Source organism: Hyperolius riggenbachi, chromosome 2, assembly GCF_040937935.1.
Source record: "Hyperolius riggenbachi isolate aHypRig1 chromosome 2, aHypRig1.pri, whole genome shotgun sequence".
Taxonomy (NCBI): domain Eukaryota; kingdom Metazoa; phylum Chordata; class Amphibia; order Anura; family Hyperoliidae; genus Hyperolius; species Hyperolius riggenbachi.
The window spans coordinates 409,923,542-409,950,407 of record NC_090647.1 but is presented as its reverse complement, the minus strand read 5'-3'; the positions used below and the strand labels follow the sequence as shown (position 1 = coordinate 409,950,407).

The following is a 26,866-nucleotide window of genomic DNA, read 5'->3' as shown; positions in this document are numbered from 1 at the left end:
AATTTACATGTCAAGATTCAGGGAATTATGATTTCCGACTTTCAACTTGTAGTCACAAAATTCCAATGCAAAAATCATAATCCCACAAAATGTGTGCTCTCATCCCTTCTCTTTGTGCCTGCTTAATGTCTAAATTTACTGAGTGAGATCATGCCACACTTGAAAATACATATTACAGCATCCTGAGTTTCTGGACTCCCAAGGCGTTAAGGTGAAAAAAAGTTTGTGCAGGTACCATTATTTGGCTGCAATGCACTTTGGAGCTTAACAGGTTTGGAGCAAGGACAGATGTACGTTAATATTTAAAGTTTGTTTGTTCATGGAATTGCTATAACAGGTGCAACTTACAAAGTCAGTAAAAACTAGTAAAAAAAAGGTCATTATGAAATTACAAAGGACCAATGACGGTATAGCTCAAATTCAACAAATTAAATATTTCCTAGTACAAAACTCAAACATTAAACACAAACTACATCAGAGGTGCTTCAAATATAAAAAAGCACTTTACATTCACATAAATACAGCTGAGCTGACTATACAGATATGTCACAAATTTGACAGTGAGCATAAATTAAAATAGAGGTCATAAATGAATGTTTAATTATGAAAAATTAAGCCTTTTCTATAAAACATTAGACCTAATGCTGCTGATGATGTAAGCAGTGATGAAAATCCAAGAATTTTAAGCAAACCCGGTACTGATGGTAGGTTTCTTTCCCAAAAGGTAGTTGTAATTGGAAGGCCTGGAATATCCTAAAATAAAATTGTAAACCATTCCATTACACAGGTCACAACATTGTATTCACTGAACATAAATAATATACATTATTTCTTAAAAAATGTTTTGCATAAAAAGATTTTAGATTAACTTCCATTTCCTCTGCTATATTCACTAGTTTTAAAGAGGCGTGATAATTTAAGTACCTAAAGACTGCCCCAGGACCACCTAACGCCAATTGGCGTCAAGACCAGGGTCTGGCTTCTGCAGGAAATCGCGCAGGCTGCGTGCGCATCTCATGCTTGGGGGGCGGAGCTCCGCCCCGCCTTCAGTCTCCGAGCAGTGATTGTCGCTCGGGAGACTGTTAGACGGTGTCTTTTTACTAAGTACAGCACTGTGATCTGCAGCAGCGCTGTACTGGGGACAGCCGTGGGGTACAAGAGAGCAATCGGCTGTCATAGGTTGAAGCCTATGACAACCGATCGCCATGATTGACTGGCTGGGGGGAGGGAGGGAAACAATATACATAAATAAATAAGTACATTTAATAAAAAAAAATTTATGAAAAAAAAACCCACTGGGGGTGGGGGTTAGAGGGTTTGGGCGATCAGACTCCACCAACAGAGAGCTCTGTTGGTGGGGAGTAAAGGGGGGGGGGATAACTAGTGTGCTGTGTTGTGCGGCCTTGCAGCTTGGCCTTAAAGCTGCAGTGGCCAATTTAACAAAAAATAGCCTGGTCTTTAGAGGGGTTTAGCACTGCGGTCCTCAAGAGGTTAAAAAATAAATATAAAGAAAAAACCATAGGGGCATACACTAAAAGATGTGATATGTATGATTATGTGGTGATTTTGTTTACCCTCTAGACATACAGTTAAATTTAAATACAGCATATGGATGTTAAAAATGAATGTAGCACCACATAATGTAGCACCACATAAAGACACTTTACTTCAAGAACATGTTGGTATATTAATCCTATACAAGTTAACAGTAATATGTGTTTTTATATTTATACATAAAAGTTGTTTTCCATTGACAAATCAATTGCTCTAGCTTACAGTTCTCACTGGTTCAATTTTGTTTTGCCTCCGCTTCTTTTACTCTATTCTGTCTAAACTCTATAATTTCCTATTATCCTCTCTCATTTGACCACTTTTATCCTAGCTTTCCCTAACACAGTAACCCAAGCTGCCATTCTGTCCCTCGTGCTCTCCATCTCAAAATACACATTGTTAACACTTTTAAGTATGAAATAAGAGGTTGCTCATCATTCCCTGTCCCTCAGCATGAATGGCACAACTATGTACAGTATTTATCAACAAATGGACATAGTGAATGAAAATGAACCACTTGAGACGTACTTATTTGGGATAGTAATAAATTGTTTGTTGTTAAAAGATGGCAATGGCTGTTGAATTTAGTCTTGCATTATTTCTTACCAAACACTCTGGTTCCGGTCTCCAGATTTCACTTTCTGAAATTCTCCCCAAGTTAAACAAGATCTGAAACATAACATTAAATGTATATTACAGCCCTTTGCTTCATCACAAAATGTAATTAATAAAAATTTTAAACTCAGTGCTGCATACTTCATGTACTCATGTATTCATGGGAAGCAGGAGATTTGGGCGCATGAGACAAGTGGACAAAAAGGGCGCCCCATTCACTCCTATTATAAATATCGTTTACCGGGCGCCGAACAGGGAAAAAAAGACGCCGGAGATTATTAACGTTTTAACAAACGGCGCCCGGAGATTTTTAAGGATTTATAACTATGTTTGTGATGATTTAACTTTACAAAATGAGCCCGTGACGAATAACGTTTATAAAGATACTAAATCACTATTTCTAAAACATTTCTAAAACATTATTTTTCGCCCAAAAAAATTGATTACATTTTTTTATTTACATTTTAGGTTTAGGCACCAACAGGGGGGTCTTAGGTTTAGGCACCAACTGGGGGGTCTTAGGTTTAGGCACCAACAGGGGGGTCTTAGGTTTAGGCACCAACAGGGGGGTCTTAGGTTTAGGCACCAACAGGGGGGTCTTAGGTTTAGGCACCAACAGGGGGGTCTTAGGTTTAGGCACCAACTGGGGGGTCTTAGGTTTAGGCACCAACAGGGGGATCTTAGGTTTAGGCACCAACTGGGGGGTCTTAGGTTTAGGCACCAACAGGGGGGTCTTAGGTTTAGGCACCAACAGGGGGGTCTTAGGTTTAGGCACCAACTGGGGGGTCTTAGGTTTAGGCACCAACTGGGGGGTCTTAGGTTTAGGCACCAACAGGGGGATCTTAGGTTTATGCACCAACTGGGGGGTCTTAGGTTTAGGCACCAACAGGGGGGTCTTAGGTTTAGGCACCAACAGGGGTTAGGGATAGGTACAGGGAGGGTTTTAACAAACGTAAATATAAGTTTCAGTTTACAAATACGGAAGATTAACGTTTTAAGAATTGCCGATCTCATACACATTATTTAGTGATTTATAAATTCTTAAAACACTATTTCTAAACGAAAGTCTACACAATATTTCAATAAACGATAATACTGTTTATCGTTTACACCACGCGCCCTTTTTTCCCGACGCCCTTTTTTAATGTACACCACACTCATGTATATACTGTAGGGCCGGTAATCGAAAAATAAACGATAATATAAAAATAAAACCAATTAAGTTGCAAGATAATTTATGTGCATAAAATATTTTTGTTTTTCTAAAAACAAACAAAAAAACCCCTCACTATTTGTATTAAATATTAAATGATGTTCATTTTTTCTACCAAGAAATAAGTGACCTATGTTTGAAAATTAGTTAATGGCATTTACCATAGTTTAAACATTGAACTATTTAAACAACATACAGGGGTCTATTTAAAAATAAAAAGTCAGGAAATGATTTATATGCTCAGTTTAAAACTTTTCATATTTTACTGTAGTTTTAACATTCCTTTTTTTAGGTATTTATGCAGAAAATTACTTTAGTTAGAAGAAAAATATAAACAGATGAGGACTGTAGGAAAAATATAACGTACATTACACTGTTGATGTACTTAACCAGTGTTTTATTTTTCTATGTTCATTGTATTTACTTCATAAATTCATAGAATTTGCATGGTCACATAAAATGTGCATAGTCATTAAAGGGACTCCAAGCACCTCTCATGGGTATGCCTTTAAGGATACCCACGAACAACTGAGTGTGTCAGCACACTTACCAGCCATTTGTTTTATCCAAACTCTCCCTGGTATTGCCACTATAAAATGCATGGGGCCAGACGACTTTCAACAAAGTCATGCTATGACCCCTCTGGAGGAGCCTCTTGCAATGGCCATCTGTGTCACTTCCTCTTCCTGCTTCATTCAGTGAGGTACTTCTCTAACAGTGAAGACAGGGGTGACCCAGAAGATATAACATAGCCAAGATGGCAGCTGCGATTTTTAAATTGAAATTGAACAAACACTGTTTGATGTAGAATGGTGATTCAGGCATCAAATAAAAGAGGAGAGCACAAGCTACAGAAAGGTATGCATCTTTAAGTACTCTGCAGTACTGGTCGGAGTCTCTTTAAAGTGTACCTGAGAAGGGGGATATAACAAAAAAATTATACATACCTGTGGCTTCCTCCAGTTCCCTTCAGGCTGATTTCTCCCTCACTGTCCTCCTGCACCATCTGGATCCCCTGCTATTCGGGCCGTAAAGTACTTCAGTCAGGGCCCGTTGGAGCATCTGCAGTCCGGCTGCACGCTCCCCTTAATCACTCTCCAAATTACTGGGAGCATTCTTCACCTGTACAGTAGCATGCCCCAAACTGAAGGAGTTTACAGGCTGAATAGTGGAGGATCCAGGCAGCACAGGAGGACAGAGAGGGACCGGTCAGTCTGAAGAAAGCTGGAGGAAGCGCCAGGTATGTATCATTTTTATATCCCCTTGTGTCAGATTGCTTTTTAACTGAAAAAGAAAACACGACTTAAAGCTTTTAGAATTAGTTTTATGCACAAATTCCTGAAAACTTTTGAGAAAAATCATAAGTAATAACTATCCTAATATAAATGGGCTCCTATAATATAGTCTGCATTCAGGACTTCCGGTTCTGGCGCTTGTAGGGGGGAAGCTGGAAGTGAAGTTCCGTGCCAAGTTGTCCGTCAGCCTGAACGCCCACACAGCAAAAGCACTCCTACGGATTCCATATCACTGGGCACAATCCCTGGTTCAGCAGGAGGAAATAGCAGGGCTTTCAGCCCTGGTTCACCTGCAGATCATGTGAGTGGGTCATGGAGAAGTATTTGACCCACTCTGAATGGAAATAAAAAGTGGTTGATAAATCCAAGATGGTATCCGAAGCAGGGACAGAGCAATCGTAGGAGCGTGACTCAGAGCTGCCATCAGAAATTTTTGTGCCCCCTGCTGGGCAAACCTACTGGGCCCCCCTCACTCCTGCCATATTACTTTATTGACTTACTGACTAAGGTACTGGATGAGCCTCCCGGCACTTCTCACCACATTAATGGGCATCCAGAAGGACAGAAACAGATTGCAGATGGGGCTTGTGTATGGCAATGTTTGCCGGGCCCCAGATTCATTCAGGCCCCATACACAGGGCCGGATTTGTACTTTCCAGCGCCCTAGGCCGGCTGTCACCAACCGCCCCCCCCATTCTGTCCAATTCAGACTAGTTTGAATGGGCCCTCCTCTGTTTTGCTGATTTGCCCTGTTCAACAAAGAAGCAGTGCATGCTCTATCCACTCCATGTAATTTTGCTCTCCCGTCTGCATGCACAGCAGGCGATAGTGTTCTGGGCTTGCATACTTCAGAAATGATGCTCATGTATGAGCAGCACTTGTCAAGTACGCATACCCATAACACTCCCTCAGCTCCTGTGCACATGCATACAGGAGTGCAAAATCACAGGATGCCCCAGTGGACATCGCTACTTCTTTGTCCTCTGTGCTACTTGCTGCTGTCAGAGCCACAAATAGGGGACAGTGCAACACAATGCAGAGAAGCCCATCCAAAACAGAAGACAGGTAAGTAGAAGGATCCGACACTACACACACTGGCATAGATGTAGTGTAATGCTATATACACATGATGCAATTTTCTGACAGATTTACTGTCAGGTCGATTATCTCCATCATGTTTGAACTGATTTCAATTTTTCGATCAATTTGCTGTTCACTTCTATGAAAAATCATTCAGAAAATTGATTGGAAAGCAGATCGGACATGTTGGAAATAGTCGATCTGACAGTAAATCTGTCAGAAAATTGCATTGTGTGTACCCAGCATAAGCTCAGGTGTACTTTACACAGTGACAATTTAGCACTTAAGATAGATCTTAAAATCAGTCAGTAGGAAGTTTTGTATCAGAACAACACTTTTTATTGGCTAACCAAAAGAAAAACAGTGAGCCTTTGGTTAATGAGCCATCTTCAGAGTTTGCTATTGTATACAAGATGTTAGGCACACAGCTTTATATATACAGTCAGCAGGAGATGCATTGATTGTTTTGTAAATATAAATAAATGTAACACAGTTGTCATTCTGTTTCAAAACATCCTACTTTCATTGATGGCTAACACAGTACTTTGCTGGCAAAAAAAAAAAGCCAGGAAAGAGTTAAACTCACACAAAGAATGGTGTTGTCATTCTCTAGGAGAAAGCCATAAAATTAACAGATCTGAGGTCTTTAACAGCACTGACCTACTAGTAATAAACCATTAGTCAGGGAGAGGGGAGAGCTACTAATTCCTGCCTGTGAATGCGTACTGCATGAAAAAAACTAATCGGAAGTCAAGAGTTCTGCTACTTGAGCCCATATATTTTTCTTCTCACAGCAGATTGTTTGTCCCCTGTCATCATACAGGTGACAGCAGATGCTGACTGGCATAACACACACTTTGCACAAGTGAGAGAGATGCAGGGATCTCTGGAATTCAGGCAGACCAAAGTAAAGCAGGAGAGGTGATTTACTTTGACATGTGACCTCTTATCTCTCCAAGTCCTGCGCCCTGCTGATTTTTATCGCCCTAGGCCGTGGCCTCTGTGATCTTCCCAGAAATCCGGCCCTGCCCATACATCATTCCCACCTGTGATGCCCTGAAGGCGGCCCTGGCCTGACTTCTTCACTGTTTCAGAACTGGGACACTGCTGATGATGGTGGTCAGGAATGGGCGGAGGAACGAGACTCCAGGTGCAAAACAAGGGATAAATATAATAAACTGGCTGCAGTAGTCCAAAAGTAGAAACCAAAGTTAAATGCCATGGTACATACAACTGTGACACAGTCTTTACAGCAGTTCAAAAAGATTTAATGGCGCACACTAATCATATTAAACAGGCGAAACACTATATTTCAAAGTGTGAAGTTGGCAAGGATAAATATAAAGATTGCATGTGGAGGGTGGAGATGCGAAACAGAGAGATGTATGACAAGATGCAAGACCTGGAAAACAGGTCATGGAGGAACAATCCGTGCCTGGAAGGCTTGCCTGGATCTTTCTCCCCCTCCATGCTGCAGTACTTTTGTTCACTCTGAATCTGCAAGTGCTGGGCATTGTGGACAAGTGTAAAGTTGAACGGGCACATAGGACTGGGACATCCTCTTGATACTAATGCTTAGTGCACACCATGCACTGTTATGACCAAATATCTGGATTATGCAGATAAAGTGAAGACTATGCGAGCATAGAGACAAGCACAGCAAAACGTACCAAGGCACAATTCAGGCTGTTTAATAATTAGTTTATGGAGGTCTCTAAGCAACAACAAGTGTTCAATAAAGCCTGTGCACAGCATTGTTGCTTGCGAATATGTGGCAAAGTCATTTTTGCATTAAAAGATGGCATTTTATATTTCTAGAATATTTTTGTAATATGGTGAAAGCTTGAGAAAGCGTGAAAAATCATTGTTTTACTGGGAAAATGCAAAAAATACATATATATATTTTTACCGCAAACAATAATTTATTTTTACCGCAAAAATTCACAAAAAAGCACATTTATTACAAAAGGATTTTCTATGGCATTTTTGCTTCAAAGGCAGATTTAACATTATTTTCACAAAAATTAATGCAAAAAGAATATCATCATTTTCGTTCATTACTGGTAACAGTGCATCCAGTATAACTGGCATTTCTCCTTGCTATATCCTGCAATCCACAAAGTAACTGATGAGCGTAAATCTTCACGCATGCTCAGATCTCCCAAGGTTGCAGAGATCTTTTTGGCGCAGCAGGCTGGTAATGGTAACGACACCAGCCAATGGGTTGCATCACCAGGCCATGAATCTGCTCCTACTTGATCACTTTTGAGGCGCTTGTTTCATTTCATCAGTAGAGATGTCGCGAACCTCCGATTTTCGATTCGCGAACGCTGTTCGCGAACCTCCGCGAAAGGTTCGGTTCGCGAAAAAGTTCGCGAACCGCAATAAACTTCAATGGGGAGGCGAACTTTGTAAAAAAGAAAAAATTCTGACACCTAGAAAAATATGTTTCAAAGGCTCTAATACCTGGAGGCAGACATGATTGAGTGAAATACACATCACTGCTGGAGGACCCGCTCACCCTCCCTCCTCCAAGCTAGGTCCTTATACCATTTGACTCAGTTGTCTGCCTACACTAATTAGTTATGGGACAGCTGCTACACACTCTGCTAGGGAGATTTTAATTAGCCTCTTGTGGGCTTCCACCTCCCTCCTCCCTCCTCCCACCTATTCCCTCCTCCCTCCTCCCTCCTCCCTTCTACCCATTCCCTCCTCCCTCCTACCGAAGGGAGGAGGGTCTCATCTGCCAGGGAATTCCAGTATTTCAAAAAACAGCTTATATACCATGATAGGGATTTGAACCCAGGCCTCAGTGTATGGTAGGCAACTAACATATCCATTGTACCACCAACACTACTAGCTGAAAGTAGCTGAAAGTAGCTGAAAGTAGCTGAAAGTAGCCTAGCATGTACCATTTATGCTTTATGCAAGAGAAAAATTAGACAAGACAAATAACATTTACATCACACTTTTCTCCTGGCAGACTCAAAGCACCAAAGCTGCAGCCACTAGGGCACACTCTATATAGGCAGTAGCACAGATATGTAGCCAGACATGGCCTTGTATTTTGTGTTCAACAGTTGTCAAGAGAAAAATTAGACAAGCTAGCAGTGTTAGGAACACTTACCTAAGGTCTCCAACTGAATATTTGCTGGCTTACTGAACAGACAGAGACGAGATTCAAATTCTGGTCTCCTGTGTCAGAGGCAGAGCCATTCACCATTACACCATGCAGCCACTGCTTACAGACATGTAGCCAGACATGGCCTTGTATTTCGTGTTCAACAGTTGTCAAGAGAAAAATTAGACAAGATAGCAGTGTTAGGAAGACTTGCCTAAGGTCTCCAACTGAATAGGTGCTGGCTTACTGAACAGACAGAGACGAGATTCGAACTCTGGTCTCCTGTGTCAGAGGCAGAGCCATTCACCATTACACCATGCAGCCACTGCTTACAGACATGTAGCCAGACATGGCCTTGTATTTTGTGTTCAACAGTTGTCAAGAGAAAAATTAGACAAGATAGCAGTGTTAGGAAGACTTACCTAAGGTCTCCTACTGAATTGGTGCTGGTGCATGGCGGAGTGGGATACACGCCAAAAGTCCCCGGGAAAAATCTGGATTTGACGCAAAGCAGCGTTTTAAGGGCAGAAATCACATTGAATGCTAAATGACAGGCCTAAAGTGCTTTAAAACATCTTGCATGTGTATACATCAATCAGGTACTGTAATTAAGGTACTGCTTCACACTGACACACCAAACTCACCGTGTAACGCACCGCAAACAGCTGTTTGTGTAGTGACGGCCGTGCTGGACTGGTGCGCACCATGGCAAGAGTGCAGGTTTTGGTGGCTTTACAGCCCATATGGTCGCCTGGCTGATGTAGCTGAATGACAGAACAGTGACTGTCCAGCTGATCAAATTTGGTCTGACCACAATGAAGCAATGACCTTATTATCTTTTGTGTGCCCCCCGAGACACTCATCTAGGCGCCGGTCATTTCTTCATTGTGATACGCAAGCCCCTTCACTGAACAGGTATGCAGTGGTGGGTTCACTGAACAGGTATGCAGTGGTGGGTTCACTGAACAGGTATGCAGTGGTGGGTTCACTGAACAGGTATGCAGTGGTGGGTTCACTGAACAGGTATGCAGTGGTGGGTTCACTGAACAGGTATGCAGTGGTGGGTTCACAGTACAGGTATGCAGTGGTGGGTTCACAGAACAGGTATGCAGTGGCAGGTTCACTGAACAGGTATGCAGTGGGCTCACTGAACAGAACAGGTATGGTGGGCTCACTGAACAGAACAGGTATGCAGCCAGGAAGGAACAAGCTAAGCCGAACTAATCTTTCCCTATGAGAGACAGTCTGCAGCAGCTCGCCCTACTCTCACTAATGCAGGCACACGAGTGAGCGTAATGGCCGCCGCTGCCTGCCTTTTATTAGGGGGGAGTGGCTCCAGGGGCTAGTGTAGCCTAATTGGCTACACTGGGCCTGCTGACTGTGATGTAGAGGGTCAAAGTTGAATCTCATGGTGCATTATGGGGCGAACCGAACTTCCGCAAAACTTCGCCTGCGGGACGCGAACGCGAACCACTGAAGTTCGCATGGAACCGTTCGCAGGCGAACCGTTCGGCCCAACTCTATTAGGGGGATCATAACTGGTGAGTTTCGGACCCCTAGGCCGAAGAGGTCATAGCCTGGGGTCACAAAAACCTGTTTATTTGGGCAATTTCAATGGTGGCAATTCTGAGGTACATAAATCGCAGCCATGGCCTTTAGCAACGTCTGAATCTCACAAAATGTCTCATGCAGGTAGAAGACATATTGTTAGACTTGGGCTCCAAAGATGGGTTCCCTACATCTCTGCAAACCAGAGTTACAGGGGTCTAAAATTGGTAAAATCCCCCATAGGCTTTCATTGGGCTTCCTATTTACAGTTCCAAAATCTCACATCTTTTCAAAGGGCAATTGATCAGCAGTGGCAAATTTTCTAGCATTGTAGGGACCCTTAAGGGGAACATGACTGGTGAGTTTTGGGCCCCTAGGCCGAAGAGGTCATAGCCTAGGGTCACAAAAACCTGTTTATTTGGGCAATTTCAATGGTAGTGATGCTGACGTACATAAATCGCAGCCATGGCCATTAGCAACGTCTGAATTTCATGAAATGTCTCATGCAGGTAGAAGACATATTGTTAGACTTGGAATCCAAAGATGGGGTCCCTACATCTCTGCAAACCAGAGTTACAGGGGTCCAAAATTGGTAAAATCCCCCATAGGCTTTCATTGCCTCCCTATTTCACTTTCCAAAATCTCACATCTTTTCAAAGGGCAATTGCTCAGCAGTGGCAAATTTTCTAGCATTGTAGGGACCCTTAGGGGGAACATGACTGGTGAGTTTCGGGCCCCTAGGCCAAAGAGGTCATAGCCTAGGGTCACAAAAACCTGTTTATTTGGGCAATTTCAATGGTCGTAATGCTGACGTACATAAATCACAGCCATGGCCGTTAGCAACGTCTGAATTTCACGAAATGTCTCATGCAGGTAGAAGACATATTGTTAGACTTGGATTCCAAAGATGGGGTCTTTACGTCTCTGCAAACCAGAGACCATGTCTGGCTACATGTCTGTAAGCAGTGGCTGCATGGTGTAATGGTGAATGGCTCTGACACAGGAGACCAGAGTTCGAATCTTGTCTCTGTCTGTTCAGTAAGCCAGCACAAATTCAGTAGGAGACCTTAGGCAAGTCTTCCTAACACTGCTAGCTTGTCTAATTTTTCTCTTGACAACTGTTGAACACAAAATACAAGGCCATGTCTGGCTACATATCTGTGCTACTGCCTATAGAGTGTGCCCTAGTGGCTGAATCTGGTGCTTTGAGTCTGCCAGGAGAAAAGTGTGATATAAATGTTATTTGTCTTGTCTAATTTTTCTCTTGCATTAAGCATAAATGGTACATGCTAGGCTACTTTCAGCTACTTTCAGCTAGAAGTGTTGGTGGTACAATGGATATGTTAGTTGCCTACCATACACTGAGGCCTGGGTTCAAATCCCTATCATGGTATATAAGCTGTTTTTTGAAATACTGGAATTCCCTGGCAGATGAGACCCTCCTCCCTCCGGTAGGAGGTAGGAGGGGGGAGGTACCCACAAACAGGCTAATTAAAATCTCCCTAGCAGAGTGTGTAGCAGCTGTCCCTTAACTAATTAGTGTAGGCAGTATAAGGACCTTACTTGGAGGAGGGAGGGCCTCCAGCATTGAGAGCAGTGTGTATGGCAATAATGTGTCTGCTGGCTGTAATATAAGGAGTCAAAGTTTTGTTCAATAGAGCTTTATGGGGCGAATCAAACTTCCGGGAAAGTTCGCGTTTGGTAGGCGAATGCGAACCCCCAAAGTTCGCCTGGAACCGTTCGCCGGCGAACAGTTCGCGACATCTCTATCCATCAGTGGCTGACGCTGAAGGTACTTTCTTAAGTGCTGAGGGAATTGTTCTTTTACCCAGACTTTACCTGATCACTAACAAATTGTTGGTAGGTACCGGGAGACATATGTACACACTTGCAAAAGGTGCCCAACACACCCCTGAATTATTGTTTTTGGGTGACCTAACTTCCGTGTATTATTATTATTTAGTATTTATATAGCGCCAACATCTTCCATAGTGATGTATAGAGTATATTGTCTTGTCACCTAACTGACCCTCAGAGGGGCTCACAATCTAATCTCTGCCATAGTGCTGTTGCTACCACCAGAATGCCGTCATTTCAAAGCTCACCAGTGTGGCATTTTTTTTGTGTCTGCTGCAGATGATGGTGATGTTGGACATGTGCAGTTTAGTTGGACGCATGGCCACAGCCCGACAGGTAGCGGACTACCTAGCCTTAACTGCGGATATTGACACTGTCACTGAAAAGAGAAGTCACTGAAAAGAGAAGTTGCCTAGGTCAAAAAAGTGTTCAGTACCTCACCTTTATTAAAATGAATGAGGCATGGATCCCGGAAGGGTTACTGCCTGCCCGAAGACTTGTAAGTCAGTCCCCACACACGACCACTCGCAATCCAGCGCAGGAGACTTGGGCACAGCCGGTGCCACCATAGACTGTAATAGGAATTATGGCTATAGCGGCACACAGTGAGTAACTTTAGCGCTGTCAGAAGAGGGAGCTGAAGTTACTTTTAAAACACTGTAATTCAGCCTCCAGCAATAGCTGAAAGCTGAATTGCATCATTCCCCACTATCCACTTCGACCTAGAGGAGGAATAGTAATTAACATCGCCGGGAACTTGTGCAGCAGCAGGATAAGCCATACCGGCTGTATCCTGCGCCCAAGTCTCCTGGCGAAGATTCCTCTCCTACTACCCACACAGCTGTTTATCATCTCTGCACCTGACTTCTCCGCCACCACCAACAAGGGTCCAGGTTAATCCTGAATGTTTAAGGACGCTGCTATCGCGGTGGCTGCTACAAGACCAGGTTTTTCTGGCATGTTATTGTACATGCCTAATTTTTCTGGCCTCTGGTGCTACACAGTGGCTGCAACAACCCAAAAAAAGGCATGTACATGATGTCATTCCCCCTCATACGCGGTGAAGGGGCTTCACAATGAAGCAATGACCTTATATGAGTGTGTTGGGGGCACACCCAAGATGATAAGGTCTGTGCTTCATCGTGGACAGACCAAATTCGATCGGCTGGATAAGTTTTCGCAAAAACTTTTTTGTGGTCATCTCAGGCAATACCAGGCCAACTCTGGGCCCACACTGCAGAACCAGTGTTTTTCTGGTCCCTTTACTGTCATTAAACTACCTCAGCCTGATCATAGGGGCTGGAAATAATCCATCGCCTGCACTCTCGCCAACATGGGCACAAACACGTCGACCACTACACAAAGATTGCCACAGTGAGGACAGCATTTAAATCCTGAGAGTGTCAACTATAAGCAACTCTTTGCAGTTGTTCGCGGTGCGTTAAACAGCGTTTGGTCTGTCACAGTTTGGTCTGTCAGTGTGAAGCGGGCATAACCCTTACATTACCCCTCTGGACATTTAAAAGCAGTCCTTTATTCTTCAAATGTAGGAATGTAGTGTGATTTGTGTCTTTTAGGGATTAAAACCAGACTTTGCGTCAACTCCGTAATTTTTGCTGGGACTTTTGGTATGGAACCCCCTCCGGCATGCCACAGTCCAGGTGTTGGACCCCTTAAAAAAAAACTTTTCCATCACTTTTGCGGTGAGAAAGAGTCCCTATAGGTTTCTAAATTCAGCTGCCCATTGAAGTCTATGGCGGTTCGCGTGAACTCAAACGTGTATGAAAGTTTGAGTTTAGTGCCCACGACACCTCTTATCTGCAGCCAATATAGAACAGCTGGTGCTTGGCCATGAGTACACACCATGACATTCTTTTGAAGCTGCTGACAAATTAAGACAATTTTTCTAGCTTAATGATACAAAAGGTGAACATAACACATACCTCTCTAGCTGCTCTCTCTCCAGCCTGAATTGCACCTTCAAGATATCCACTCCATTCAGTGGCAGTTTCTGTGCCAGCAAAGTAGATACGACCGAAAGGCTGTCGAAGAACTCTTTAAATATGTGGAGAAAAGAATGTTAAAATATAAAACTAAAGCACCAAATTAACCTAGACCCTGATGTACTATATACACTATAGAGAACAACAGCATTTATTTACTAGTAAAGTGAAAAAAAAATTCAGTTTGCATCAGTTTTGTATCAGTTTTATTGACCATGAATGGAACTGACAGAACAGGACAGAAAAATGATTTGGGCTGCATTCACACATACACCATATGATAATGTGTACAGTTCTTTTCCAGTTCTGTACTGTCCTGTCCAGTACATTTATTTTATTTTGTATCAGTTTTCCATCAGTTTTGTATCAGTTTTAATGGACAGGAATGAAACTGACACAGCCAGAGCAGGATCCTCCAAGTCAACCTAGACAGGTGCCTGGGGCCTGGTCAGTGTCAAGGCATGGGCATTTCTAGACTTTCTCTCACTCCAGGCAAAAAGTCCTGTGTCACCCTCCCCCCCCCCCAAAAAAGGAAAAGAAAACATCACACACTAGAGGATATAAACCATGTGCAGTATAGGGTGAATACGTGATACAGGGAGTCCCTGAGATACTAACGAAGTCTGGCCTGGATTTTAATACATTTTAAATAAAAAATAAAATATTTCTTACCTTCCATACTGAGTCAAGATTCCTGGTGGGAAGTAAGCTGTGTAACAGCCTCCTGAGTACTGCTCCTCACACCAGTTCTTTTCTTCGTAATGCACAGGCTGGTGAAAAATTCACAGTAAACATCTGAATTACACACCAACTATGGCAATAGATATGCAAACTGAAGCAAACCATACATAGGTTGGTGATTAAAGTAAAGTAAAAGTCAATTTTTCTACTTGTTCGACTCATGACTTCTAACCAAATTGCATATACTCAAATATCCAATTCTGTAAATATCCAGATAAATCTTAGGCATTGGAATAATCACAATCAACTTATGGAGTTCAATGCTCCAGCACATGAGAAGGACAAATGAATTAATTCTTGAGCTTGACATTTATCTTGGAGAGGGAGCTGTCTGGCCAGGCTATTGCCCATAAAATTACTGAGGACTCTGCAGTTCCTGATAACAACAGCTTATAAGCCCTATAAAGGGGTCCATACACTGGTCAATTTCAGCCATTGATCGATCGATTCTATAGAATCGTTCAGAAATCGATTCTATCAAATCTATCGATCGATCGATTTGCAGCCAATTTTGATTGATTTCGATTTGATCTATCTGACATGATGGAAAATCTAGGTCGATCTGCTGCTGGCAGCAGATCGATGGCCCATAGAGTTGCATTGGATCTAATGGTCCAATAATGCATTTCCAATAGATTTCCAATAGATTTCATTCTGAAATCTATTGGAAACAGTGTTGATCCGCTACCTCATTATCCTATTCGAGTTTGGTCGAATTCGGATAGTAAACTATCCGAATTCACTCGAAGTTCGACATTCGAGTTAATCGAATACCCGATTCGAACTCGGATATCCGACGTCACTATCCGAGTCTGTATTCGAGTAAAATATTCGAGCTGGCCTTAAATAGCTTTTAAAACTTGTATTGGAGGTCAATGATGCATGAAACCACCTTTTTTATGAAGAAAAACATCAAGTGATTATGTGGTAATGTAGTAGTTATAAAAAAGGTATCAAAAATAGTATCTTCTTCTTCTTCTTCTTCATTTTTTTTTTACTTCATTTGTGGAAATATTTTATTTTAATAACACCATAGTTATATTTGTGTTGATGGCATAATAGGTAGTGGCACATTGCAAGCCACAGCGCCTTTTTCTGTGTACCCTGGCGGTGGTAAAACACATACATCAGCAGGAGGAGGAAGTAGTTGCAGCTATTGTAGTGTGGTAATAGCTGGTAGGAGAGTGGGTGGCAGCAGAAAATAGTTCTTCTTCTGTTCTCCCTGGCAGTGGTAGCAGCACACAGACAGCAGAAGCTCAATGCAGCTACAGGAGGAGGAGTAGTGTGTGTCAGGCAGTGTGATGTGACTGACATAATAGGCCTTGGTTCCTAGCGGTGGTACCAGGGCCGTAAATGAACACCATGAGGTTCCAGACAGCGGTCGTGAAGCCCACATTGTGTCCAATACACAATTGGGACAGCACAGTTTTCAACCCGGACACCTCTAAAATAATTAAAAAAAAATTTTTTTCAAAATAATGCAGCTATTTATGAGCGTAAATAGCTGGTGGCGCATGGGCAGCAGCACCTTGTAATGTGTCCCCTGGCAGTGGAGACACAGACAGCAGGAGGAAATACAACAGCAGGCAGTGTGAGGAGGATGAGTGTGTGGCAGTGGCAGCAGGCAGGCGGGCAGCGAGACATAGCTGGTGGCGCATGGGCAGCAGCACCTTGTAATGTGTTCCCTGGCAGTGGAGACACAGACAGCAGGAGGAAATACAACAGCAGGCAGCGTGAGGAGGATGAGTGTGTGGCAGACTGGCAGCAGGCAGCAGGAGGGCAGGCAGCGAGACATAATAGGCCCTGGTTCCTAGCGGTGGTACCAGGGCCGTAAATGAACACCATGAGGTTCCAGACAGCGGTCGTGAAGCCCACATTGTGTCCAATACACAATTGGGACAGCACAGTTTTCAACCCGGACACCTCTAAAATAATTTAAAAATTTTTTTTTCAAAAGAATGCAGCTATTTTTGAGCGTAAATAGCTGGTGACGCATGGGTAGCAGCACCTTGTAATGTGTTCCCTGGCAGTGGAGACACAGACAGCAGGAGGAAATACAACAGCAGGCAGCGTGAGGAGGATGAGTGTGTGGCAGTGGCAGCAGGCAGGCGGGCAGCGAGACATAGCTGGTGGCGCATGGGCAGCTGCACCTTGTAATGTGTTCCCTGGCAGTGGAGACACAGACAGCAGGAGGAAATACAACAGCAGGCAGCGTGAGGAGGATGAGTGTGTGGCAGACTGGCAGCAGGCAGCAGGAGGGCAGGCAGCGAGACATAATAGGCCCTGGTTCCTAGTGGTGGTACCAGGGCCGTAAATGAACACCATGAGGTTCCAGACAGCGGTCGTGAAGCCCACATTGTGTCCAATACAGAATTGGGACAGCACAGTTTTCAACCCGGACACCTCTAAAATAATAAAATAAAAAAAAATCAAAATAATGCAGCTATTTTTGAACGTAAATTGCTGGTGGCGCATGGGCAGTAGCACCTTGTAATGTGTTCCCTGGCAGTGGAGACACAGACAGCAGGAGGAAATACAACAGCAGGCAGTGTGAGGAGGATGAGTGTGTGGCAGTGGCAGCAGGCAGGCGGGCAGCGAGACATAGCTGGTGGCGCATGGGCAGCTGCACCTTGTAATGTGTTCCCTGGCAGTGGAGACACAGACAGCAGGAGGAAATACAGCAGCAGGCAGCGTGAGGAGGATGAGTGTGTGGCAGACTGGCAGCAGGCAGCAGGAGGGCAGGCAGCGAGACATAATAGGCCCTGGTTCCTAGCGGTGGTACCAGGGCCGTAAATGAACACCATGAGGTTCCAGACAGCGGTCGTGAAGCCCACATTGTGTCCAATACACAATTGGGACAGCACAGTTTTCAACCCGGACACCTCTAAAATAATAAAAAAAAAATATTCAAAATAATGCAGCTATTTTTGAACGTAAATTGCTGGTGGCGCATGGGCAGTAGCACCTTGTAATGTGTTCCCTGGCAGTGGAGACACAGACAGCAGGAGGAAATACAGCAGCAGGCAGCGTGAGGAGGATGAGTGTGTGGCAGACTGGCAGCAGGAGGGCAGGCAGCGAGACATAATAGGCCCTGGTTCCTAGCGGTGGTACCAGGGCCGTAAATAAACACCATGAGGTTCCAGACAGCGGTCGTGAAGCCCACATTGTGTCCAATACACAATTGGGACAGCACAGTTTTCAACCCGGACACCTCTAAAATAATTACATTTTTTTTTCAAAATAATGCAGCTGTTTTTGAGTGTAAATAGCTGGTGGCGCATGGGCAGCAGCACCTTTTAATGCGTTCCCTGGCAGTGGAGACACAGACAGCAGGAAGAAATACAGCAGCAGCAGCAGGTGTAATGTGTGTGTGCCACTTCATGTCCCCCTCTCGCCGACAACAGGGGCCAGGAATTCGCCTTCCACCCAAGCCTGGTTCATTTTGAGAAACGTCAGTCTGTCCACAGACTTGTGAGACAGACGAGATCGCTTCTCAGTGACGACTCCACCGGCTGCACTGAAGCAACGCTCTGACAGTACGCTGGAAGGGGGGCAGGAGAGCACTTCCAGGGCGTACTGCGCAAACTCGCTCCAGATCGGCAGGTGCTTGACCCAATACTCCATGGGATCAATAGGGGCAACGCTGTTAAGCCCGCTGAAGGACCCCATGTAGTCAGCCACCATGCGGGTCAAGCGCTGTCTGTGACTGGAGAAGGATGCTGCTGCAGGCACCTCCTCTCTAGTCCCTGGCAGCTCTACACTCATGTAGAGCTCATTGGTCAGAGACAGCAGGTCTGGGGTGCACGTGCGCTTGCTGCTGGTGGATGCAGGCACCTGCTGCTGCCTCTGTGCTGGCTGGACAGTGGGGGTGGATGGCTGAGGGAAGGCTTCCTCCAAGCGCTCAACAAGGGACAGCTGCAAATCCCTTATTTGTTGCGCACGGTCTCCTCCTGCAGGCAGGAACTGGCTGAGCTTCCCCTTCAGACGTGGGTCCAGTATCACGCAGATCCAGATGTCCTCCCTCTGCTTCATCTGGATGACCCTTGGGTCCTTGCGCAGGCCCCTCAGCATGTGCGCTGCCATTGGGAAGAGTTTGGCCATGTCTGCTGGCACATCATTGGCAGCCCCAGAGCCGACAGTGCTGTCCTCCTCATCCTCTGCCTCCTCCACCTCATCCTCTCTCCACCCCCGCACCACTCCAGCTGCGCTCTGCTGCTCCCCCTCATCAGCAGCAAGGTCAGGGACCTTCACCAACTCCAAGCCCTCCTCCTCAGAGGTGGCCTGTGAAGCTGCCTGCAGCTCCTGCTGGTCCAAGGCTGCCGCTCCATCTTCCAGCAGTGCATACAGGGCCCTGCCCAGCACACACACCATGGGGACCCACTCGCACACCATTGCATGGTCCCTGCTTACCATGTTGGTGGCCTGCAGGAAGGGTGCCAGCACTGAGCACACCTGCTGCATGTGCCCCCAGTCCTCCGTGGAGATGATGGACGGGAGGTTGGTGGCGGCACGCCCAGTTGCAGTGATGGCGGCAACTGTTGCTCGTGCAACGTACTGGCTGACAGCCTGCCTCTGTTCAACCAGACGCTCCAACATCGCCAGGGTGGAGTTCCAGTGAGTTGGAACATCGATCATGAGCCGGTGCTGTGGCAGGTGCAGCTCCTTCTGCACCTCTTCCAGGCTCGCTACGGCTGCAGCCGAGTGCCAGAAATGACGCACAACCTTCCTTGCCACCTTAAGGAGTCAGTCCATCCCCTGGTAGGTCGGCAGGAACTTTTGGACTACCAGGTTCAGGACGTGCGCCAGGCAGGGCATGTGGGTCAGGTCTCCCCTGCTGATTGCAGCAACCAGGTTTGCCCCATTGTCGGACACCACCTCTCCGACTCTGAGGCCTCTGGGGGTCAGCAAATTCCTCTCCTGCTCTCAGAGTTTGGCCAGGACATGGTTCGCCGTCAGTTTGGTCTTCCCCAGGCTGACCAATTCCAGCAGCTCTTGGCAGTGGCGGGGCTTCACGGAGGATGGAAGCGGATCAGAGGAACCTGCTGCAATTCCGCTAACCCTGCATGGTGGCACCACCCACTGCATTGTTGCTGCTGCTGCTCTGACAGTGCCCGATGCTGCTCCCCCCTCTTCACCCCCTTCCACCAAGCTGACCCAATGCACGGTGAAGGACAGATAGCGGCCTGTCCCAAACCGGCTGCTCCACGAGTCCATGGTGACGTGGACCCGTTGACCCACCGCGTGATCCAGCCCTCTCCCGACATTGGCCATCACAGAGCGGTGAAGTGCAGGGATGGCCGTGCGTGCAAAAAAATGTCAGCTAGGGATTGGCCAATCGGGGGCTGCACACATCAGGAGCGCACGCATGTCGCTCCCCTCCTGCACAAGGGAATAAGGCAGGAGTTGGGAGCACATGGCCCGTGCCAGCAAGCCGTTCAGCTGAGGCACGCGACGGCTGCTGGGAGGCAGAACCCTGACCACCCCCTGGAAGGTGTCGCTGAGCAGGGTCTGGTGACGCCTTTTGCTGGCACGGGAATCAGTGGAGGGAGCAGAGGAGACCACTGAGGACTGGCTGCCAGAACAGGCCTCAGTGTTGGCGGCAGGAGTTGCAGAGGGAGGAGGCGCAGTGCGTTTCTGACGCCCTCCTGCTGGTGCTGCTGGAGGAGGTGGAGGAGGGCGGGTGGCTCGCTCCCCTCCTGCACAAGGGAATAAGACAGGAGTTGGGAGCACATGGCCCGTGCCAGCAAGCCGTTCAGCTGACGCACGCGACGGCTGCTGGGAGGCAGAACCCTGACCACCCTCTGGAAGGTGTCGCTGAGCAGGGTCTGGTGACGCCTTTTGCTGGCATGGGAATCAGTGGAGGGAGCAGAGGAGGCCACTGAGGACTGGCTGCCAGAACAGGCCTCAGTGTCGGCGGCAGGAGTTGCAGAGGGAGGAGGAGCAGTGCGTTTCTGACGCACTCCTGCTGGTGCTGCTGGAGGAGGTGGAGGAGGGAGGGTGGCTGCTGCCGACGGCTTCGCAGTGGTGGCGGGTCTGCCACTGCCACTGCCAGCTTCCTTCAACTTCATGAACTCCTCATGCTCATGAAAGTGTTTCCCTGCCACTGGTTGCAGGTGGCATACTTGCAATCCACATATGGCAGGGTGAAAAAATCCAAATTGGGGAGGTGAAGTTTCACCTTCGGCTCGAAGGTGCTGCTGCCGCTGGTCTCCCTGTGGGGGGGTTTCTTGGTGCGGCTGGTGGCAATGGCAGAACTCTCCGGATCAGCACGCTGTGTGGCCTGCATACCACGCCCACTTCTGATCCTATGTCTGCGATGCTGATCCTTCTAGCAAGGCCGCAGACGCATCCTCCTCCTCCTCCTCAGAGCTGATGACATCCCCAGGATCTGCCACCCAGTCTCTGTCCTTCACCCTGTCATCATCATCATCATCCTCCCCCTCCGCAAACATGTCCTGCTGGGATAACCCCACAAACTCCCCTTCTGCATGCATGGGCTGATGGACACTCACCACTGTCTGACTGTCCAAAGCATCATCCCCCAAAGTGCCCATCAGCATTTCATCCTCCTCAAATTCTGCCGCAACAGCACTCAATACCCTCGCTGTGTTTGGGGTAAAGAAGGTGCTGAGTGACAGGGTGCTGGTGTTGCCCACTGGGGCTGGAGAACTGCACTGCTCCTCCTCCCCAGGCAGTGCTGGGCGGCTGCTGCTGCTCTTGCGAACAGGAGTGGTGGCGGGGGTGGAGGACTCGGTTCCAGAGCTAATGGTGGCCTGCTCATCCACCATCAGTTCCACCACAGAGTCTGCGTCCTTCTCCTCAATAGGACGGCTACGACCTGGCGGTGGGAGGAACACGCTGCTGCTGCTGCAGTGTCTCTGCAGCGTGACTCCCAGCTGTTGGGCGGCCAAGGCGTCCACGGCCAGTGGCTAATGGCGGAATAGCCACTGGTGCAGATGCAGAACTGCGCATGGTGGTGGTGGCGCGGCTGCCACGACCTCCTCTCTTGCCCATGCCCTTGCTGCCCCTGCCCAAACCGTGGCTGCCAGTGCCAGACATCGTATATTTTTAATATTATACAAATGAAAAAAAAAAGTTATGTATGTGAAGGCGGGTGGGACAAGTGGGGTACTTTAATGGGGTGGGACTGGTGGTGGTGGGTGTGGGAGGTGACGGACAGGTGTACTCTACAGCAGAGATCGGTGTAGCGCTAACGAGAGAGTGCGCAGTGCGCACACAAAGACCCTAGCTGACGCTGACTGACGGTGTCCCTATACACAGACTAGAGTACAGTACAATTCAGCGAATACACAATACAAGTAATATAAACAATAGGACGGGTGTAGCACTAATGAGAGGGTGCGGACAGCGCAGACGTGCACAGCGCACACAAAGACCCTAGGTAACGCGGTGACGGATGGTCCCTATCCACAGACTAAAGTACACTACAGTACTAACTAAACAATAGAAGAATCTAGCTAAACAATAGAACAGGTGTGACTAGACTACAGAGAGCAGATACAGGACAGGTATAGCAGTAAAGCTGGGCCTTGCTAACTACAAAATAGTACAATAATCTATCTAGCACAGAAGTAGTACAGTAGAGTAGGACAGGTGAGAGCACAGGTAACTAGAGACTAGAGCACAAAGCAGGGCAGGCTGCCTTGCCTAGGCACAGGGCCTAGCTGCTGCAGCTGCAGCAGCACCAGTGACAATCTCCCTCCCTAGTCCCTAATCACACAAACTAAACTGCCTAAAATACAATCTATCTACAATACAAAGCAATACAGGTGAATATCAAGTGTTGGAGTGTAAAAACGCTTGGTGTTATGAACAATAATTGCACTTGCACAGACAAAAAGCACTGGAGCAGTCTCTCAGTACAGCCAGTCAGTAAGTCACAAGCAGGACGAGTGAGGCAACATGGCGCCCGCTATTTATAGATGGGGGCTTGGCCAGGCTCCCCCTCTGTGATTGGCTGCAGTCAGAGGGCTGAGAGCCCTCTGATTCGCTTGTGAGGACTCGAGGTGACGTCACCCGCTGATGACGCTATCTAGAGCTCTGTATTCGAGCTCGGATATCTCCGGATAGCTGATTGCTATCCGAATGCGCTCGGACAGCACAGCACGGATAGCTAATACTATTCGAGCTCGGTATTCGAGCTTGAATAGTGAAAAAAGAGCTAGGATATCCGAGTATCTCGGATATCCTAGCTCGGATGAGCATCACTAATTGGAAATCTGTTCCTTGTGTGTTGCACACATCAGATAGATTCCTGTCAGATTTGACTTGACAGGCATCTGACAGAAATCTATCTGATGGTCAAATCTGCTGCAAATCTATAAGTCTATGGCCACCTTCTTAAGATCACAGATTTAGAGCCTCTCCTAACAGAGCCGGATCATCCACTAGGCAAACCTAGGCAGTTGCCTAGGGACTGGAGAGAGACCTAGGGGTCATCAGTGGCGGGCAAAAACTGCTATCTTGTCTAGTGCCCCATTTCATACCATCCCAAATCTTCTTCCTTTAACAGAGCAGGCACAGAGAAGATAATGTTACAAAAGTTTAAAAGGATAAAAGCATTTAAAAAATGGTTAAAAGGGGTATGTTATGATGGACTTACCTCCCTCGTAAATCAACAGACATAAGACAGTTATTTTAATTCAAAAATAACATTTATTGGATGCTCCACAATGCAACGCATTTCACAGGCTACAATCCCGCTTCATCATGCAAATAATGGAGAAAACTATTAGGAGTCTGTATCGCAGCCAAGTGCCACAGAGTCTTATGTCTGTTGGTCTACGAGGGAGGTAAGTCCACCATAACTACCTTCTTTTAACCAGTTTTTAAACACTTTTATCCTTTTTGGCACCTCTGTTCAAACTCTTGTACTAAGTCTAGTCCACCCTTGGTGGAGGGGTGTATCCCCAATTTCCTTCTTTCTACAGAGAGCGACTTCTTAAACCTGAGTGGGGTCAGGTTCTAATTCTCCCCACCTGCTTTGATAGTGGTTGCCTGTATGGTAACCCAAGTTGGCGAGTATATTTCCTATTGTTCTCACAATATTCCACGTGATGTATATTATGTGTAAATACTACACTATGTTGAGCACCCTTTTTCATTTTTATAGTGAAGATAATTTTCTACAGTACAGGTGTACATTGAAGTTGTAAAGAAGGAAAATGAATCTGTAGTGCAGCCAGAGGCAAAGGCCAGTCCTGTGACCCAGCAAGAAACAAAGGTAAGATATATGTAAGCCTTGGTGCAGAGTTGTGTGAAAAAAAAACTTGTAGGAAATCAGTGGTATCTCAATAGGACTGGATGAAACAATGGTGTTTGGCTTGACTACATAAGCGTACAGTACCTGACTCCTGTAGTACCAACCAATAGCACATCCCTCTATAGTGGCAAAGTGCTCCCATGCCAAGAAGTTTTCAGGTAATCCCAATCTCCTCAATGGGCAAGATGACTTCAGGTAATCCCGAACTCCTACAATGGACAGCGGCTCCCAAGCAGACCGTGCCAATCGATGCAGCACTCTACACGGCTTTCTGGTGGCCAGACTTTCGAGTTCCAGTATGTGTACCAGCTGCGTTCCACTTCAGGTCCGGCTTCCACTTATTGATTGTGGGCGAGATAATGGAAAATGAATAGTGCACACTGTGGCAAAATAAGGAACTACACACAGGGTTACACTTACTGGATATTCCTCCTGTTTAATGGCATGTAAAACAATGTAGCTTCATGTCCCTACATGGGACATTTTAGGAGCTCAGGATTACCTGAAGTCGCCTTGCCCATTGAGGAAATCAGGATTACTTGAAAATATCTTGGCATGGGAGCTCTTTGCCGCTATAGAGGTATGCGCTGACTATTGGTTAGTACTACAGGAGTCAGATACTGTACGCTCATGCAATCAAGCCAGACACCATGGTTTTGTCAAGTCCTATTGAGATACCACTTATTACCCACACATTTTTTTCACACGACTCTGCACTGAGGCTTACATATATTGTACATTGAAGTTGCTTCATTGTAGGCCTTTTTGTAATGAATGCAGTGGGTTGAGCACACCTTATAGGCTCCATAGCTTCAGAATCAATGAAAAATGAAGTGGATGTGGTGACAGAAACAAGACACTGCACTGGGAAGGATATAACCAAAGCACCCTATCACTCCAGCCTCTTCTTTCACTCAATCTGCATTACCAGACATGAATTCTTTGGGTGTCTCCCAATCTGTCAACCCTGACCAGCTCACTTTCAAACTACCTGGGCAGGCCAATACTAAATTGGTGGATAGTGAATCATTTAGGCGACAACTGCAAAATTGAACAATATACTACTCAACTTGCCCCTCTACCAGTTGTAGGTAATGCATTTCTGATACCAAAGAATTGCAAGAAAACAGGCATTTTGAAAGAGACTGAAATTGTGAGAATCGCCAAAAAAAGAGGCACATTTTGATTTGTGACATGTATAGCTAAATCTGACACTTGATACCGATGCTTTGAGGACATGATGGAAGGGGGAGGATCTCTGTAGAACATGAACCATGTAAAATAGTTTTGTTTGAGCATCAGGTCATTATGATTGAATTTGATATACTGGGAGGAAGGGGGAGGAGTGGTGTATCATGGCTACATGTGATGTCATATGAAGTGCAGGTGGGGCATTATGGCAGAGTGTGATATATATAATGGGTACATGGTGCCTGCATCTATTATATGGTAGACATGGTGGCTGCATTGTTTATACATGAAGCATGATAGCCGCATCTCTTTATATAATCTCCCTGTGTCCCTGCATCCCATGTCTCTGTGTCAGTGCTTTTGCACCTCTGCACATGTCCTGCACTGACAGCCGTTGGGACAGGATGCAGGACGGGCCGGGGGGTGGACGGGCGTGTGTGCGCGTCCGCACGGTGGCCATTGTATGTGCGCACGGTGTGCGCATGCGTGCATGGCGCACGGGCGCACGCATGCGCGCTGTATTGCTGCGGTGGTGACAGACCTAGAGCCCATTTTTAAATTGGCTTAGGTCACCTAGTTTATTATATAATAGACTTAAGGCACATCGCCACATATTTATTTCCAACCAGAATTTTGGGATAAGCAAAGATAAAAAAAAAAAGTGTGACAGATAAGCAAATTTATATTCAATGTAAACCACATTTAGTAAGCAAATTAAATTCAGGAAATGAAAATCAGTTAATCAACTGATGATTAATGAATAAGTTACTTTTTTTTGGCAGTTCCTAAATTGTACTTGCCTACTGCATATTTCTTTTTTCAGTCCCCACAAATTCCATTTCCTGCCAAATGAATCTTACAAAAAAAAAAAAAAAAAAAAAAAAAACGTAGATAAATGCACCCTGAATGTATTTAGAGAGTTTAGCCTGTTTCCCCTCATTTGTGTCTAATCACAAGTTGTAATTTTATCCTCCCCTGTGTCACATGACTGCCTATGGCAGGTAAGCCCATTTGAAAGTACAGACTGTAAACAATATGTCTGCTTCCATGAATCAGGAAGTAGAAACCGTGCAAAATGTATTTTAGGATTTGTATCAGCTGTAAGAAATACATGTTTTTGTTTAAAAGTTATTATGCTGTTGAGTATCTTTTAGAGCAGAGAGTCTGAGTTCCGGTCCACTTTAATGAAAAGCCTGTTTTAAACCCTACTTTAAACAATGTCCCCTTAAAACATGCCACATCCTATGTCACACTACCTTTATTCTGCTAAACAAACAGTAACATATGCTGCAAATAAACTTTAAACACATTACAGATTATGGAAAAGCCTTTATCTATATGTCCCATGTCTTTCATGTTATGTAGCTA

The 26,866-nt window shown here is 45.7% G+C and overlaps 1 protein-coding gene across 1 annotated transcript in view; it reads right to left on the bottom strand.

The window, feature by feature from the left end:
* Positions 1–597: 597 nt before the first annotated feature.
* LOC137544514 (amine oxidase [flavin-containing]-like) overlaps positions 598–26,866 on the bottom strand; it is a 266,964-nt gene continuing 240,695 nt past the window's right edge. The window contains exons 12-15 of the mRNA XM_068265600.1: positions 14,956–15,053; positions 14,224–14,335; positions 2,158–2,220; positions 598–753 (exon numbers count right to left, since the gene is read on the bottom strand). Of these exons, the coding sequence (XP_068121701.1) occupies positions 598–753; positions 2,158–2,220; positions 14,224–14,335; positions 14,956–15,053 (429 nt within the window). The remainder of the gene's footprint in view (positions 754–2,157; positions 2,221–14,223; positions 14,336–14,955; positions 15,054–26,866) is intronic.